We start from the raw sequence: 18,193 nt of genomic DNA, 5'->3' as shown, positions 1-18,193 counted from the left end.
TTACCCATAGTGTACAGCAGAGGGGGCTATCCTGAGGTATTACCTATAGTGTACAGTAGAGGGGGCTATCCTGAGGTATTACCCATATTGTACAGCAGAGGGGGCTATCCTGGGGTATTACCCATAGTGTACAGCAGAGGGGGCTATCCTGGGGTATTACCCATAACGTACAGCAGAGGGGGCTATCCTGGGGTATTACCCATAGTGTACAGCAGAGGGGGCTATCCTGGGGTATTACCCATAGTGTACAGCAGAGGGGGCTATCCTGGGGTATTACCCATAGTGTACAGCAGAGGGGGCTATCCTGGGGTATTACCCATAGTGTACAGCAGAGGCGGCTATCCTGGGGCATTACCCATAGTGTACAGCAGAGGGGGCTATCCTGTGGTGTTACCCATAGTGTACAGCAGAGGGGGCTATCCTGAGGTATTACCCATAGTGTACAGCATTGGGGGCTATCCTGGGGTGTTACCCATAGTGTACAGCAGAGGGGGCTATCCTGGGGTATTACCCATAGTGTACAGCAGAGGGGGCTATCCTGGGGTATTACCCATAGTGTACAGCAGAGGCGGCTATCCTGGGGTATTACCTATAGTGTACAGCAGTGGGGGCTATCCTGGGGTGTTACCCATAGTGTACAGCAGAGGGGGCTATCCTGGGGTATTACCCATAGTGTACAGCAGAGGGGGCTATCCTGGGGTGTTACCCATAGTGTACAGCAGAGGGGGCTATCCTGAGGTATTACCCATAGTGTACAGCAGAAGAGGCTATCCTGGGGTATTACCCATAGTGTACAGCAGAGGGGCTATCCTAGGTTATTACCCATAGTGTACAGCAGAGGGGGCTATCCTGGGGTATTACCCATAATGTACAGCAGTGGGGGCTATCCTGGGGTGTTACCCATAGTGTACAGCAGAGGGGGCTATCCTGGGGTATTACCCCTAGTGTACAGCAGAGGGGGCTATCCTGGGGTATTACCCATAGTGTACAGCAGTGGGGGCTTTCCTGGGGTATTACTCATAGTGTACAGCAGAGGGGGCTATCCTGGGGTATTACCCATAGTGTACAGCAGAGGCGGCTATCCTGGGGTATTACCTATAGTGTACAGCAGTGGGGGCTATCCTGGGGTATTACCCATAGTGTATAGCAGAGGGGGCTATCATGGGGTGTTACCCATTGTGTACAGCAGAGGGGGCTATCCTGGGGTATTACCCATAGTGTACAGCAGAGGGGGCTATCCTGGGGTGTTACCCATAGTGTACAGCAGACGGGGCTATCCTGGGGTATTACCCATAGTGTACAGCAGAGGGGGCTATCCTGAGGTATTACCCATAGTGTTCAGCAGAGGGGGCTATCCTGGGGTATTACCCATAGTGTACAGCAGTGGGGGCTTTCCTGGGGTATTACTCATAGTGTACAGCAGAGGGGGCTATCCTGGGGTATTACCCATAGTGTACAGCAGAGGCGGCTATCCTGGGGTATTACCTATAGTGTACAGCAGTGGGGGCTATCCTGGGGTATTACCCATAGTGTATAGCAGAGGGGGCTATCATGGGGTGTTACCCATTGTGTACAGCAGAGGGGGCTATCCTGGGGTATTACCCATAGTGTACAGCAGAGGGGGCTATCCTGGGGTGTTACCCATAGTGTACAGCAGACAGGGCTATCCTGGGGTATTACCCATAGTGTACAGCAGAGGGGGCTATCCTGAGGTATTACCCATAGTGTTCAGCAGAGGGGGCTATCCTGGGGTATTACCCATAGTGTACAGCAGAGGGGGCTATCCTGGGGTGTTACCCATAGTGTACAGCAGAGGGGCTATCCTAGGTTATTACCCATAGTGTACAGCAGAGGGGCTATCCTAGGTTATTACTCATAGTGTACAGCAGAGGGGCTATCCTAGGTTATTACCCATAGTGTACAGCAGAGGGGGCTATCCTGGGGTATTACCCATAGTGTACAGCAGAGGGGGCTATCCTGGGGTATTACCCATAGTGTACAGCAGAGGGGGCTATCCTGGGGTATTACCCATAGTGTACAGGAGAGGGGACAATCCTGGGGTATTACCCATAGTGTACAGCAGAGGGGGATATCCTGGGGTATTACCCATAGTGTACAGGAGAGGGGGCTATCCTGGGGTATTACCCATAGTGTACAGCAGAGGGGCTATCCTAGGTTATTACCCATAGTGTACAGCAGAGGGGGCTATACTGGGGTATTACCCATAGTGTACAGCAAAGGGGGCTATCCTGGGGTGTTACCCATAGTGTACAGCAGTCGGGGCTTTCCTGGGGTATTACTCATAGTGTACAGCAGAGGGGGCTATCCTGGGGTATTACCCATAGTGTACAGCAAGGGGGGCTATCCTGGGGTATTACCCATAGTGTACAGCAGAGGCGGCTATCCTGGGGCATTACCCATAGTGTACAGCAGTGGGGTCTATCCTGGGGTGTTACCCATAGTGTACAGCAGAGGGGGCTATCCTGGGGTATTACTCATAGTGTACAGCAGAGGGGGCTATCCTGGGGTGTTACCCATAGTGTACAGCAGAGGGGGCTATCCTGAGGTATTACCTATAGTGTACAGTAGAGGGGGCTATCCTGAGGTATTACCCATATTGTACAGCAGAGGGGGCTATCCCGGGGTATTACCCATAGTGTACAGCAGAGGGGGCTATCCTGAGGTATTACCCATAGTGTACAGCAGAGGGGGCTATCCTGGGGTATTACCCATAGTGTACAGCAGAGGGGGCTATCCTGGGGCATTACCCATAGTGTACAGCAGAGGGGGCTATCCTGGGGTATTACCCATAGTGTACAGCAGAGGGGGCTATCCTGGGGTATTACCCATAGTGTACAGCAGAGGGGGCTATCCTGGGGTGTTACCCATAGTGTACAGCAGAGGGGGCTATTCTGAGGTATTACCCATAGTGTACAGCAGAGGGGGCTATCCTGGGGTATTACCCATAGTGTACAGCAGTGGGGGCTTTCCTGGGGTATTACTCACAGTGTACAGCAGAGGGGGCTATCCTGGGGTATTACCCATAGTGTACAGCAGAGGGGGCTATCCTGGGGTATTACCCATAGTGTACAGCAGAGGGGGCTATCCTGGGGCAGTTTCCCTAGTAGAGTGGACACCTCTTGGGTTGTTGAGATTTAAGTCTCTGGTGTCACAGTGACCTCCTCAGAGGTGCCGAAAGTCCTTCATGGACTGTGGGGCCTCAAGAACATTGTCGTCATCCACAGAAACATCACAATATCAGCCGAGTCCAGAATATTTCAGGATTTATTAGACTCCCCGAACCCCAAATATGTACAACAACAACGAGCCGAGGAGATCGCACGGCGGCCGCACATCCACACCTCAGCATTTCCCGGAGCAGCCTACGAGAGAGGAGCCGAGAGTCAGGAACCACCAGGAGACATCCAAGAGCCTCAAACCCGAGAAGCTCCTCTGACCTCCATACTGCCCCACATATACTGCCCCATACATACACCACCCTCCTACTCTGCCCCACACATACACCACCCTCCTTACTGCCCCACACATACTGCCCCACACATACACCATCCTCCTACTCTGCCCCACACATACACCATCCTCCTACTATGCCCCACACATACACCACCCTCCTACTCTACCCCACACGTACACCACCCTCCTACTGTGCCCCACACATACGCCACCCTCCTACTCTGCCCCACACGTACACCACCCTCCTACTCTGCCCCACACATACACCATCCTCCTACACTGCCCCACACATACACCACCCTCCTACTGTGCCCCACACATACACCACCATCCTACTCTGCCCCACACATACACCACCCTCCTACTCTGCCCCACACGTACACCACCCTCCTACTCTGCCCCACACATACACCACACTCCTACTGTGCCCCACACATTACACCACACTCCTACTCTGCCCCACACGTACACCACCCTCCTACTCTGCCCCACACATACACCACCCTCCTACTCTGCCCCACACATGCACCAACATCCTACTCTGCCCCACACATACACCACCCTCCTACTCTGCCCCACACATACTGCACCACACATAAACCACCCTCCTACTCTGCCCCACACATACACCACCCTCCTACTCTGCCCCACGTATACACCACCCTCCTACTCTGCCCCACACATACACCACCCTCCTACTGTGCCGCACACATACACCATTCTCCTTCTCTGCCCCACGCATACACAACTCTGCTACTCTGCCCCACACATACAACACCCTCATACTCTGCTCCACACATACACCACCCTCCTACTCTTACCCACACATACACCACCCTCCTACTGTGCTCCACACGTAAAACACCAACCCGCTCTGCCCCACACATACACCACCCTCCTACTCTGCCCCACACATACGCCACCCTTCTCCTCTGCCCAACACATACACCACCCTCCTACTCTGCCCCACACATACACCACCCTCCTCCTCTGCCCCACACGTACACCACCCTCCTACTCTGCCCCACGCATAAACCACCCTTCTACTATGCCCCACACATACACCATCCTCCTACTCTGCCCCACACATACTGCCCCACACATACACCACCCTCCTACTCTGCCCCACACATACACCACCCTCCTACTCTGCCCCACACATACACCACCCTCCTACTCTGCCCCACACATACACCACCATCCTACTCTGCCCCACACATACACCACCCTCCTACTCTGCCCCACACATACACCACCCTCCTACTCTGCCCCACACATACACCACACTCCTACTGTGCCCCACACGTACACCACCCTCCTACTCTGCCCCACACGTACACCACCCTCCTACTCTGCCCCACACATACACCACCCACCTACTCTGCCCCACACATACACCACCCTCCTACTCTGCCCCACACATAATGCCCCACACATACACCACCCTCCTACTCTCCCCCACGCATACACCACCCTCCTCCTCTGCCCCACACATACACCACCCTCCTACTCTGCCCCACACATATGCCATCCTCCTCCTCTGCCCCACACATACACCACCCTCCTACTCTGCCCCACACATAATGCCCCACACATACACCACCCTCCTCCTCTGCCCCACGCATACACCACCCTCCTCCTCTGCCCCACACATACACCACCCTCCTACTCTGCCCCACACATACACCACCCTCCTACTCTGCCCCACACATACACCACCCTCCTCCTCTGCCCCACACGTACACCACCCTCCTACTCTGCCCCACGCATACAACACCCTTCTACTATGCCCCACACATACACCATCCTCCTACTCTGCCCCACACATACTGCCCCACACATACACCACCCTCCTACTCTGCCCCACACGTACACTACCCTCCTACTGTGCCCCACACATACACCACCATCCTACTCTGCCCCACACATACACCACCCCCCTACTCTGCCCCACACATACACCACCCTCCTACTCTGCCCCACACATACACCACCCTCCTACTCTGCCCCACACATAATGCCCCACACATACACCACCCTCCTACTCTGCCCCACGCATACACCACCCTCCTCCTCTGCCCCACGCATACACCACCCTCCTACTCTGTCCCAAACATACTGCCCCACATGTACACCACCCTTCTACTCTGCCCCACACATACACCACACTCCTACTGTGCACCACACATACACCATTCTCCTTCTCTGCCCCACGCATACACAACTCTCCTACTCTGCCCCACACATACAACACCCTTCTCCTCTGCCCCACACATACACCACCCTCCTACTCTTCCCCACACATACACCACCCTCCTACTGTGCCCCACACGTACAACACCAACCCGCTCTGCCCCACACATACACCACCCTCCTACTCTGCCCCACACAAACGCCACCCTCCTCCTCTGCCCCACACATACACCACCCTCCTCCTCTGCCCCACACATACACCACCCTCCTACTCTGCCCCACGCATACACCAGCCTTCTACTATGCCCCACACATACACCATCCTCCTACTCTGCCCCACACATACTGCCCCACACATACACCACCCTCCTACTCTGCCCCACACGTACACCAACCTCCTACTCTGCCCCACACGTACACCACCCTCCTACTGTGCCCCACACATACACCACCATCCTACTCTGCCCCACACATACACCACCCTCCTACTCTGCCCCACACGTACACCACCCTCCTACTCTGCCCCACACATACACCACCCTCCTACTCTGCCCCACACGTACACCACCCTCCTACTCTGCCCCACACATACACCACCCTCCTACTGTGCCCCACACGTACACCACCCTCCTACTGTGCCCCACACATGCACAACCCTCCTACTCTTCCCCACACGTACACCACCCTCCTACTCTGCCCCACACGTACACCACCCTCCTACTCTGCCCCACACATACAACACCCTCCTACTCTGCCACACACATACACCACCCTCCTACTCTGCCCCACACATACACCACCCTCCTACTCTGCCCCACACATACTGCCCAACACATACACCACCCTCCTACTCTTCCCCACGCATACACCACCCTCCTACTCTGCCCCACACATACACCACCCTCCTACTCTGCCCCACACATACACCACCCTCCTACTCTGCCCCACACATACACCACCCTCCTACTCTGCCCACACATACTGCCCCACACATACACCACCCTCCTACTCTGCCCCACGCATACACCACCCTCCTACTCTGCCCCACACATACTGCCCCACACATACACCACCCTCCTACTCTGCCCCACGCATACACCACCCTCCTACTCTGCCCCACACATACACCATTCTCCTACTCTGCCACACGCATACACCACTCTCCTACTCTGACCCACACATACACCACCCTCCTACTCTGCCCCACACATATGCCACCCTCCTACTCTGCCCCACACATACACCACCCTCCTACTCTGCCCCACGCATACACCATTCTCCTACTCTGCCCCACGCATACACAACTCTCCTACTCTGCCCCACACATACACCACCCTCCTACTCTGCCCCACACATACACCACCCTCCTACTCTGCCCCACACATACACCACCCTCCTACTCTGCCCCACACATACTGCCCAACACATACACCACCCTCCTACTCTTCCCCACGCATACACCACCCTCCTACTCTGCCCCACACATACACCACCCTCCTACTCTGCCCCACACATACACCACCCTCCTACTCTGCCCCACACATACACCACCCTCCTACTCTGCCCCACACATACACCACCCTCCTAATCTGCCCACACATACTGCCCCACACATACACCACCCTCCTACTCTGCCCCACGCATACACCACCCTCCTACTCTGCCCCACACATACACCATTCTCCTACTCTGCCACACGCATACACCACTCTCCTACTCTGACCCACACATACACCACCCTCCTACTCTGCCCCACACATATGCCACCCTCCTACTCTGCCCCACGCATACACAACTCTCCTACTCTGCCCCACACATACACCACCCTCCTACTGTGCCCCACACATACACCACCCTCCTACTCTGCCCCACACATACACCACCCTCCTACTGTGCCCCACACATACTGCCCCACACATACACCACCCTCCTACTCTGCCCCACACATACACCACCCTCCTACTCTGCCCCACACTGCCCCACATCCTCCTCCTCTCCTCCTCCACCATACACCATCCTCCTCCTCTCCTCCTCCACCATACACCATCCTCCTCCTCTTACCTCTGTATCCATTTCCATAAAATCCCGTCTGTCCATAAGATGATTCCTCGGGGGCTGGGAGTAAGAGACAATAGTTACTCGGACCTCTGTTTTACCTCCCTATCTTACTACCTCTGCATAAGCACCTACCGTATGTCCAGGGGGCTTGTCCTCCTCCCAGCTGCTGGTATCCACCTATATACAGAGGAAGGGGAGGTAGCTGTGATTAAGGGGCTCAGCTTAGTGGGGCTCAGGGGGGAAGTCCAGTGGGGAGGGAGCAGAATTGGCGTGATTCGGGGGAGCAGTTTAGTGGGGAGGGAGCAGGATTGGTGTGATTCGGGGGAGCAGTTTAGTGGGGAGGGAACAGGATTGGTGTGATTCGGGGGAGCAGTTTAGTGGGGAGGGAGCAGGATTGGTGTGATTCGAGGGTGCAGTATAGTCGTGTGTCTTGTCTTGATATGGATCAGGTGGCCTGTCTGTACCTCTGTAGTGTTTCTGTCTCAGGGTGCCGGGCGGGGTGGACATAGTCAGGTGGGCAGTGTCCCCCATTCCTGAGGGAATATATATGTATACACATGTCTGTGTGGCTGCAGTCAGACAGGAGTTGGCACAGATTAGAGTGTTGGCTCCATGCAGTACATACATTTACCACCGGGGGGCAGGCACGAGACAAGGGGCAGTATGTAAGTGTCTACAGGCATCACTTACCTTCCACAGGAGCAGCAGGGGTCACGTCATCTGTGAAGACAGAAGAGACAATGGGGGTCATTTATTAAGGGCCCGATTCGTGTTTTCCGAATATTATCCGAATATGTTATCCGAATATTTCCGATTTGCGCGATTTTTCCTGAATTGCCCCGGGATTTTGGAGCACGCGATCGGATTGTGGCGCATCGGCGCCGGCATGCACGCGACAGAAATCGGGGGACATGGCCGAACGAAAGCCCGACGGATTCTGAGAAACCGCCTCATTTAAAAAAAAAAAAAAGTGTCGCGGGACTTGCACTTACCTGCACCAAGTATAGGATCGTGAACTCCGGCGGGACTCGGCGGACATCAGTCGTAGTAACTGCCTTAGTGAATCGCCGAAAGACCCGAATCCTCCGCAGAGAATGCGCCGCTGGATCGCGAATGGACGGGGTAAGTAAATTTGCCCCAATGTGTGAGAGGGAACATTGGGGACCTTGTCCATAAAATCTTCCCGAGACAGGACCTCCCCGGCCTCAGCCAATCACTGCCCTGCACTGACCAATCATGTCAGACCAACATGTCCGACACATGGTGACTCCAGAGGGGACATTACCTTCCACCGCACTCTGCAAAACCGGCTGAGAGGAAAACGGGACCTGGCCGGCTGCAAGAGAAGAGACAATGAGATTACCTCCACCAGAGCGAGACCACCAGAGATGACCAGAGATCACCAGAGACCATCAAAGACCACCAGATATCAGAGACCACCAGACACCACCAGAGACCACCAAAGACCATCAGAGACCCCCAGAGATCACCAGAGACCACCACAGATCACCAGAGACCAACAGAGATCACCAGAGACCACCAGAGGTCTACAGACTAAGAGACAACAAAAATATCACCGGAATAGCTTATCACCGGAAAAAGCTTATGAACTATGAACCCAGAGGAGTCAAGGGGGTGGAGCTATCAGAAGCTGACACACTTCTCTGAATGTCTATATGAATGTCTCTCTATCTGTAGCTCCACCCACTGGACTCCTTCAGCATGTAACCATGTGATGGATGGAGAGAGGAGGCATCAAGGAGGCTTCTGTATCCTGGGTCCGGCTATCTCACCATATTTGCTGCTGGATGGATCGGGATATCCTGCCTGAGATCCGTAGGGAGACTTCACTCCTGCTAAAGGAAATGACAGAACATGAGGCGCATACAGATCCGGGAGACACCAGAACCTCCTGTATCCGTAGAAGTCGTCTCCTCACCCAACTTGGAGGACTTTGTGTCATAACCCAGAGAATCCGCAGCCACCGGCTGAGATCTGTACGGAAGCTTCCCGTAGGCACCTGCAACGGAGGAAGGAAGATGCCACCAGCTACTCCGGACTGTGAGGAGGAGAGGAGCCGAGCAGAAGGAGGAAGGAAGATGCCACCAGCTACTCCGGACTGTGAGGAGGAGAGGAGCCGAGCAGAAGGAGGAAGGAAGATGCCAACAGCTACTCCGGACTGTGAGGAGAAGAGGAGCCGAGCAAAGGGAGGAAGGAAGATGCCACCAGCTACTCCAGACTGTGAGGAGGAGAGGAGGCGAGCAGAAGGAGGAAGGAAGATGCCACCAGCTACTCCGGACTGTGAGGAGGAGAGGAGCCGAGCAGAAGGAGGAAGGAAGATGCCACCAGCTACTCCGGACTGTGAGGAGAAGAGGAGCCGAGCAGAAAGAGGAAGGAAGATGCCACCAGCTACTCCGGACTGTGAGGAGGAGAGGAGCCGAGCAGAAGGAGGAAGGAAGATGCCAACAGCTACTCCGGACTGTGAGGAGAAGAGGAGCCGAGCAAAGGGAGGAAGGAAGATGCCACCAGCTACTCCAGACTGTGAGGAGGAGAGGAGGCGAGCAGAAGGAGGAAGGAAGATGCCACCAGCTACTCCGGACTGTGAGGAGGAGAGGAGCCGAGCAGAAGGAGGAAGGAAGATGCCACCAGCTACTCCGGACTGTGAGGAGAAGAGGAGCCGAGCAGAAAGAGGAAGGAAGATGCCACCAGCTACTCCGGACTGTGAGGAGGAGAGGAGCCGAGCAGAAGGAGGAAGGAAGATGCCACCAGCTACTCCGGACTGAGGAGGAGAGGAGCCGAGCAGAAGGAGGAAGGAAGATGCCACCAGCTACTCTGGACTGTGAAGTGGAGAGGAGCCGAGCAGAAGGAGGAAGGAAGATGCCATCAGCTACTCTGGACTGTGAGGAGCAGAGGAGCCGAGCAGAAGGAGGAAGGAAGATGCCACCAGCTACTCTGGACTGTGAGGAGCAGAGGAGCCGAGCAGAAGGAGGAAGGAAGATGCCACCAGCTACTCCGGACTGAGGGGGAGAAGAGCCGAGCAGAAGGCGGAAGGAAGATGCCACCAGCTACTCCGGACTGAAGAGGAGAGGAGCCGAGCAGAAGGAGGAAGGAAGATGCCACCAGCTACTCCGGACTGAGGAGGAGAGGAGCCGAGCAGAAGGAGGAAGGAAGATGCCACCAGCTACTCCGGACTGAGGAGGAGAGGAGCCGAGCAGAAGGAGGAAGGAAGATGCCACCAGCTACTCCGGACTGTGAGGAGCCGAGCAGAAGGAGGAAGGAAGATGCCACCAGCTACTCCGGACTGAGGAGGAGAGGAGCCGAGCAGGAGGAAGGAAGCTGCCACCAGCTACTCCGGACTGTGAGGAGGAGAGGAGCCGAGCAGAAGGAGGAAAGCAAAGGAGGCAAAACCAGAAGGCAGGGAACAGACATGGGAAGAGGAAACAGAGGACGGGAAAACCAGAAGGTGGGGTACAGACACAGGAAGAGGAAACAGAGGGAGGGAAAACCAGAAGGCGGGGTACAGACACAGGAAGAGGAAACAGAGGGAGGGAAAACCAGAAGGCGGGGTACAGACACAGGAAGAGGAAACAGAGGGAGGGAAAACCAGAAGGCGAGGTACAGACACGGGAAGAGGAAACAGAGGACGGAAAAACCAGAAGGCGAGGTACAGACACGGGAAGAGGAAACAGAGGACGGGAAAACCAGAAGGCAGGGTACAGACATGGGAAGAGGAAACAGAGGACGGGAAAACCAGAAGGTGGGGTACAGCACAGGAAGAGGAAACAGAGGGAGGGAAAACCAGAAGGCTGGGTACAGACACAGGAAGAGGAAACAGAGGGAGGGAAAACCAGAAGGCGGGGTACAGACATGGGAAGAGGAAACAGAGGACGGGAAAACCAGAAGGCAGGGTACAGACACAGGAAGAGGAAACAGAGGATGGAAAAAAACAGAAGGCGGGGAACAGACATGGGAAGAGGAAACAGAGGACGGGAAAACCAGAAGGCGGGGTACAGACACAGGTAGAGGAAACAGAGGACGGGAAAACCAGAAGGCGGGGTACAGACACGGGAAGAGGAAATAGACGGAGAGAAAAAAGGACACGGAAAGAGGAGGAAGAAGAGGAAAGGACACAGGAAATAGGAGGAAGAGGAAAGGACACAGGAAATAGGAGGAAGAGACACTTACCTGGCTTCGAGTTCTCTCCTGCAGGGCCTTGGTAAGCACTTAATGGAGACTTTATCCCTGCAGAGGGGCAAATAGAGATGACACATTATAATCTGCCCGGGGGGGGGGGGGGGGGGGGGGGGGGGGGGGTGAAGGGCATTAGAACCTTCTGTTTTCTAAAACCCCTTATTCCACTAGGACCTTTCTGGGGCCCTGTGACTGGGTCTCTCTGGTTCTCCTTGCACTGTGACCACATGTCCCTCTGCTTGCTGACACTTACATACAGGAGCGCACCACTTACACCCTTATAATGCTCCAGCACTGATATAATAGCTGCGCTCTTGGGTTTCATTCATACAGACAATGGAAACAGCACTGACCTTTACCATTGCCTTGGAAATTGGACAAACCTAAAATGAAAGACAATGCGGTACATTTACTAAGAACAGAGTCCTGTGTACTATGTGCAGAGTGTGTACTATGTGCAGTGTCCTGTGTACTATGTGCAGTGTCCTGTGTACTATGTGCAGTGTGTACTATGTGCAGTGTCCTGTGTACTATGTGCAGGGCCCTGTGCACTATGTGCAGGGCCCTGTGTACTATGTGCAGGGCCCTGTGTACTATGTGCAGTGTGTACTATGTGCAGTGTGTACTATGTGCAGAGTCCTGTGTACTATGTGCAGTGTGTACTATGTGCAGGGTCCTGTGTACTATGTGCAGTGTGTACTATGTGCAGGGTCCTGTGTACTATGTGCAGTGTGTACTATGTGCAGAGTGTGTACTATGTGCAGGGTCCTGTGTACTATGTGCAGTGTGTACTATGTGCAGGGTCCTGTGTACTATGTGCAGTGTGTACTATGTGCAGGGTCCTGTGTACTATGTGCAGTGTGTACTATGTGCAGAGTGTGTACTATGTGCAGAGTGTGTACTATGTGCAGGGTCCTGTGTACTATGTGCAGTGTCTTGTGTACTATGTGCAGGGTCCTGTGTACTATGTGCAGGGTCCTGTGTACTATGTGCAGGGTGTCCTGTGTACTATGTGCAGGGTGTACTATGTGCAGTGTCCTGTGTACTATGTGCAGTGTCCTGTGTACTATGTGCAATGTCTTGTGTACTATGTGCAGGGTGTCCTGTGTACTATGTGAAGGGTGTCCTGTGTACTATGTGCAGGGTGTACTATGTGCAGTGTGTACTATGTGCAGGGGGTGTGCTATGTGCAGTGTGTACTATGTGCAGTGTCCTGTGTACTATGTGCAGGGTCCTGTGTACTATGTGCAGTGTGTCCTGTGTACTATGTGCATTGTGTCCTGTGTACTATGTGCAGGGTTTTGTGTACTATGTGTAGGGTCCTGTGTACTATGTTTAATGTCCTGTGTACTATGTGCAGTGTCCTGTGTACTATGTGCAGGGTGTACTATGTGTAGTGTCCTGTGTACAATGTGCAGGGTCCTGTGTACTATGTGCAGTGTGTACTATGTGCAGGGGTCCTGTGTACTATGTGCAGTGTCCTGTGTACTATGTGCAGTGTCCTGTGTACTATGTGCAGGGTGTACTATGTGCAGTGTCCTGTGTGCTATGTGCAGTGTCCTGTGTACTATGTGCAGTGTGTACTATGTGCAGGGGTCCTGTGTACTATGTCCAGTGTCCTGTGTACTATGTGCAGGGTGTCCTGTGTACTATGTGCAGGGTGTACTATGTGCAGTGTCCTGTGTACTATGTGCAGTGTCCTGTGTACTATGTGCAGGGGTCACAAGCCATGGATGGAGTGTAACTTACCGTTAGGATAAGGCTGCTGATATAGACCTGGAGGGGCAGAGATCAGAGGTCATGAGGAGGTGAGATACATAGGAGCTATAACAGCGGGGGCAGGGAGATGATGACAGACACTGGGGTGATACAGCGGGGGCAGGGAGGATGTTAGAGTCTGGGGGTGAAACAGCGGGGGCAGGGAGGATGTTAGACACTAGGGGTGATACAGCGGGGGCGGGGAGGATGACAGACACTGGGGGTGATACAGCGGGGGCGGGGAGGATGACAGACACTGGGGGTGATACAGCGGGGGCGGGGAGGATAACAGACACTGGGGGTGATACAGCGGGGCCGGGGAGGATGACAGACACTGGGGGTGATACAGCGGGGCCGGGGAGGATGACAGACACTGGGGGTGATACAGCGCGGGCAGGGAGGATGTTAGACACTGGGGGTGATACAGCAGGGGCGGGGAGGATGACAGACACTGGGAGTGATACTGCGGGGGCGGGGAGGATGACGGACACTGGGGGTGATACAGCAGGGGTGGGGAGGATGACGGACACTAGGGGTTATACAGCGGTGGCGGGGAGGATAACAGACACTGGGGGTGATACAGCAGGGGCGGGGAGGATGACAGACACTGGGGGTGATACAGCGGGGGTGGGGAGAATGACAGACACTGGGGGTGATACAGCGGGGGCAGGGAGGATGACAGACTCTGGGGGTGATACAGCGGGGGCGGGGAGGATGACAGACACTGGGGGTGATACAGCGGGGGCAGGGAGGATGTTAGACACTGGGGGTGATACAGCAGGGGCGGGGAGGATGACAGACACTGGGAGTGATACTGCGGGGGCGGGGAGGATGACGGACACTGGGGGTGATACAGCAGGGGCGGGGAGGATGACGGACACTAGGGGTTATACAGCGGTGGCGGGGAGGATAACAGACACTGGGGGTGATACAGCGGGGGCTTGGAGAATGACAGACACTGGGGGTGATACAGCGGGGGCAGGGAGGATGACAGACTCTGGGGGTGATACAGCGGGGGCGGGGAGGATGACAGACACTGGGGGTGATACAGCGGGGGCGGGGAGGAAGACAGACACTGGGGGTGATACAGCGGGGGCGGGGAGGATGACAGACACTGGGGGTGATACAGCGGAGGCGGGGAGGATGACAGACACTGGGGGTGATCCGGGGGGGGGGGCAGTAGTATTTATAACATGATTATACCTGATTTTGATGGCTTGGATCCCAGACCTGCAGAAAACAGATGATGGAGGTTAATACCAGTCACAGTCGTATATATAACGGTCACTATACAGGGGGTACGGAAAGTATTCAGACCCCTTTACATTTTTCACTTGCGCGCTCTGCCCCCATCTTGACAGAAAAAAAAAGAAATGTAGGTATTTTTGCGAAATTATTAAACAAGAAAACCTGAAACCTCCCCAGGTGATAAGTATTCCGCCCCTTTGCTGTGACTCTCATATGTAACTCACATGCTATCCATTTCCTTCTGATCCTCCTTGAGAAGGTTTTACTCCAGCTGTGTTTAAACTGATTGGACTGGATTAGGAAAGGCCACACATGAGAATCATGAGGTCTAAGTAACTGCCCAAGGAGCTCAGAGACAGAATTGTGGCTCAAGGTTCCTAAGAGCACAGGGGTATCCATAATCCTTACATGGAAGAAGTTTAAGAGCTCGAGAGATGCAGGAGAGGGAGACGGGGAGTAGCCCATCACTGCAAATAACTGGGGAGGCAGAGGGCACATAACTGGGGAGGCAGAGGGCACATAACTGGGGAGGCAGAGGGCACCTTACTGGGGAGGCAGAGGGCACACTAGTGGGGGGGGCACATTACTGGGGGGGCAGAGGGTACATTATTAGGGGAGCAGAGTGCACATTACTGGGGAGGCAGAGGGCACATTACTGGGGGCAGGGGGCACATTACTCGGGGGGCAGAGCGCACATTACTGGGGGGCGGAGGGCACATTACTGGGGAGGCAGAGGGCACCTTACTGGGGGGGGCAGAGGGCACATTACTGGGGGGGGGCAGATGGCACATTACTGGGGGGAAGAGGGCACATTACTGTGGGGGCAGAGGGCCCATTACTGGGGGGGGCAGAGTGCACATTACTGAAGAGGCAGAGGGCACATTGCTAGGGGCAGAGAGCACATTACTGGGGGGGGGCAAGGGCACATTACTGGGGGGGGGGGGGCAGAGGGTACATTACTAGGGGAGCAGAGTGCACATTACTGGGGAGGCAGAGGGCACATTACCGGGGGGGGGGGGGGTGGAGGGCACATTACTGGGGGGCGGAGGGCACATTACTGGGGGGGCAGAGGGCACATTACTGGGGGGCAGAGGGCACATTACTGGTGGGGGGAGAGGGCACATTACTGGGAGGAAGAGGGCACATTACTGTGGGGGCAGAGGGCCCATTACTGGGGGGCAGAGTGCACATTACTGGGGAGGGCAGAGGGCACATTACTGAGGGGAGCAGAGTGCACAATACTTGGGGGGCCACAGGGCACATTACTGGGGGGAGCAGAGGGCACATTACTGGGGGGAGCAGAGGGCACATTACTGGGGGGGCAGAGGGCACATTACTGGGGGTGCAGAGGGCACATTACTGGGGGTGCAGAGGGCACATTACTGGGGGACAGAGGGCACATTACTGGGGGGGCAGAGGGCACATTACTGGGGGGAACAGAGGGCACATTACTGGGGGGAGCAGAGGGCACATTACTGGGGGGAACAGAGGGCACATTACTGGGGGTGCAGAGGGCACATAACTGGGGGACAGAGGGCACATTACTGGGGGGGAAGAGGGCACATTACTGGGGGGGGCAGAGGGCACATTACTGGGGGGGAAGAGGGCACATTACTGGGGGGGGCAGAGGGCACATTACTGGGAGGGGGAGCAGGGTGCACATTACTGGGGGGCAGAGGGCACATTAATGGGGGGCAGAGGGCACATTACTGGGGGAGCATAATGCATATTACTGGGGGGGCAGAGGGCACATTACTGGGGGGGGCGGTTGCACATTACTGGGGGGCAGAGGGCACATTACTGGGGGGCAGATGGCACATTACTGGGGTTGCAGAGGGCACATTACTGGGTGAAAACAGAGGGCACATTACTGGGAGGCAAAGGGCACATTACTGGGGGGCAGAGGGCACATTACTGTGGGGGGCAGAGGGACAATTACTGGGGGGGCAGAGGGCACATTACTAGGGGGCAGAGGGCACATTACTGTGGGAGCAGAGGGCACATTACTGGGGGGGCAGAGGGCACAATACTTGGGGGGCAAAGGGCACATTACTAAGGGAGCAGAGGGCACATTACTGGGGGGGCAGAGGGCACATTACTGGGGGGCAGAGGGCACATTACTGGGGGGCAGAGGGTGCATTACTGGGGAGCAGAGGGCACATTACTGTGGGGCAAAGGGCACATTACTGGGGGGCAAAGGGCACATTACTGGGGGGAAGAGAGCACATTACCGGGGGGGGGGGCAAGGGCTCATTACTGGGGGGGCAGAGGGTACATTACCGGGAGGGCCGAGGGCACATTACTGGGGGGCAGAGGGCACATTACTGGGGAGGCAGAGGGTACATTACTAGGGGGGGCAGAGGGCACATTACTGGGGGGCAGAGGGCACATTACTGGGGGGCAGAGGGCACATTACTGGGAGTGGGAGCAGAGTGCACATTACTGGGGGGCAGAGGGCACATTACTGGGGGGGGGCAGGGGGTACATTACTAGGGGAGCAGAGTGCACATTACTGGGAAGGCTGAGGGCACATTACCGGGGAGGGGGGCCGGGGGCACATTACTGGGGGGCAGAGGGCACATTACTGGGAGGGGGAGCAGAGTGCACATTACTGGGGGGCAGAGGGCACATTACTGGGGGGGGGGCAGAGGGCACATTACTGGGTGGGGCAGAGGGTACATTACTAGGGGAGCAGAGTGCACATTACTGGGAAGGCTGAGGGCACATTACCGGGGAGGGGGGGCCGAGGGCACATTACTGGGGTGACAGAGCGCACATTACTGGGGGGCGGAGGGCACATTTCTGCGGGGGCAGAGGGCACATTACTGGGGGGGGGCAGAGGGCAAATTACTGGGGGGAAGAGGGCACATTACTGTGGGGGCAGAGGGCCCATTACTGGGGGGGCAGATGGCACATTACTGGGAGGGGGAGCAGAATGCACATTACTGGGGGGCAGAGGGCACATTACTGTGGGGCAGAGGGCACATTACTGGGTGGAGCAGAGAGCACATAACTGGGGGGGGGGGCAGAGGGCACATTACTAGGGGAGCAGAGTGCACATTACTGGGAAGGCTGAGGGTACATTACCAGGGAGGGGGGGCCATGGGCACATTACTGGGGGGACAGAGCGCACATTACTGGGGGGGCGGAGGGAACATTACTGCAGGGGCAGAGGGCACATTACTGGGGGGCAGAGGGCACATTACTGGGGGGCAGAGTGCACATTACTGGGGGGGAGCAGAGGGCACATTACTGGGGGGGCAGAGGGCAC

The 18,193-nt window shown here is 55.7% G+C and overlaps 1 protein-coding gene across 4 annotated transcripts in view; it reads right to left on the bottom strand.

The window, feature by feature from the left end:
* Positions 1-3,267: 3,267 nt before the first annotated feature.
* The window catches only part of LOC140076237 (uncharacterized), a 187,808-nt gene continuing 172,882 nt past the window's right edge, over positions 3,268-18,193 (bottom strand). For 3 of the 4 annotated variants that reach the window (XM_072122754.1, XM_072122756.1, XM_072122757.1), the window contains 11 exons: positions 14,878-14,904; positions 13,666-13,692; positions 12,270-12,299; positions 11,911-11,967; positions 9,665-9,745; positions 9,519-9,581; positions 9,011-9,061; positions 8,416-8,445; positions 7,858-7,902; positions 7,729-7,782; positions 3,268-3,383 (listed from right to left, as the gene is read on the bottom strand). In XM_072122754.1, the coding sequence (XP_071978855.1) occupies positions 3,364-3,383; positions 7,729-7,782; positions 7,858-7,902; positions 8,416-8,445; positions 9,011-9,061; positions 9,519-9,581; positions 9,665-9,745; positions 11,911-11,967; positions 12,270-12,299; positions 13,666-13,692; positions 14,878-14,904 (485 nt within the window). In that variant the 3' untranslated portion in view covers positions 3,268-3,363. The remainder of the gene's footprint in view (positions 3,384-7,728; positions 7,783-7,857; positions 7,903-8,415; positions 8,446-9,010; positions 9,062-9,518; positions 9,582-9,664; positions 9,746-11,910; positions 11,968-12,269; positions 12,300-13,665; positions 13,693-14,877; positions 14,905-18,193) is intronic. The other variant, XM_072122755.1, reaches the window with a different exon arrangement.

Source organism: Engystomops pustulosus, chromosome 8 (genome assembly GCF_040894005.1).
Source record: "Engystomops pustulosus chromosome 8, aEngPut4.maternal, whole genome shotgun sequence".
Taxonomy (NCBI): Eukaryota; Metazoa; Chordata; class Amphibia; order Anura; family Leptodactylidae; genus Engystomops; species Engystomops pustulosus.
Note: the sequence above shows the minus strand (reverse complement) of the source record. Positions and strands in the feature narration are given on the sequence as shown.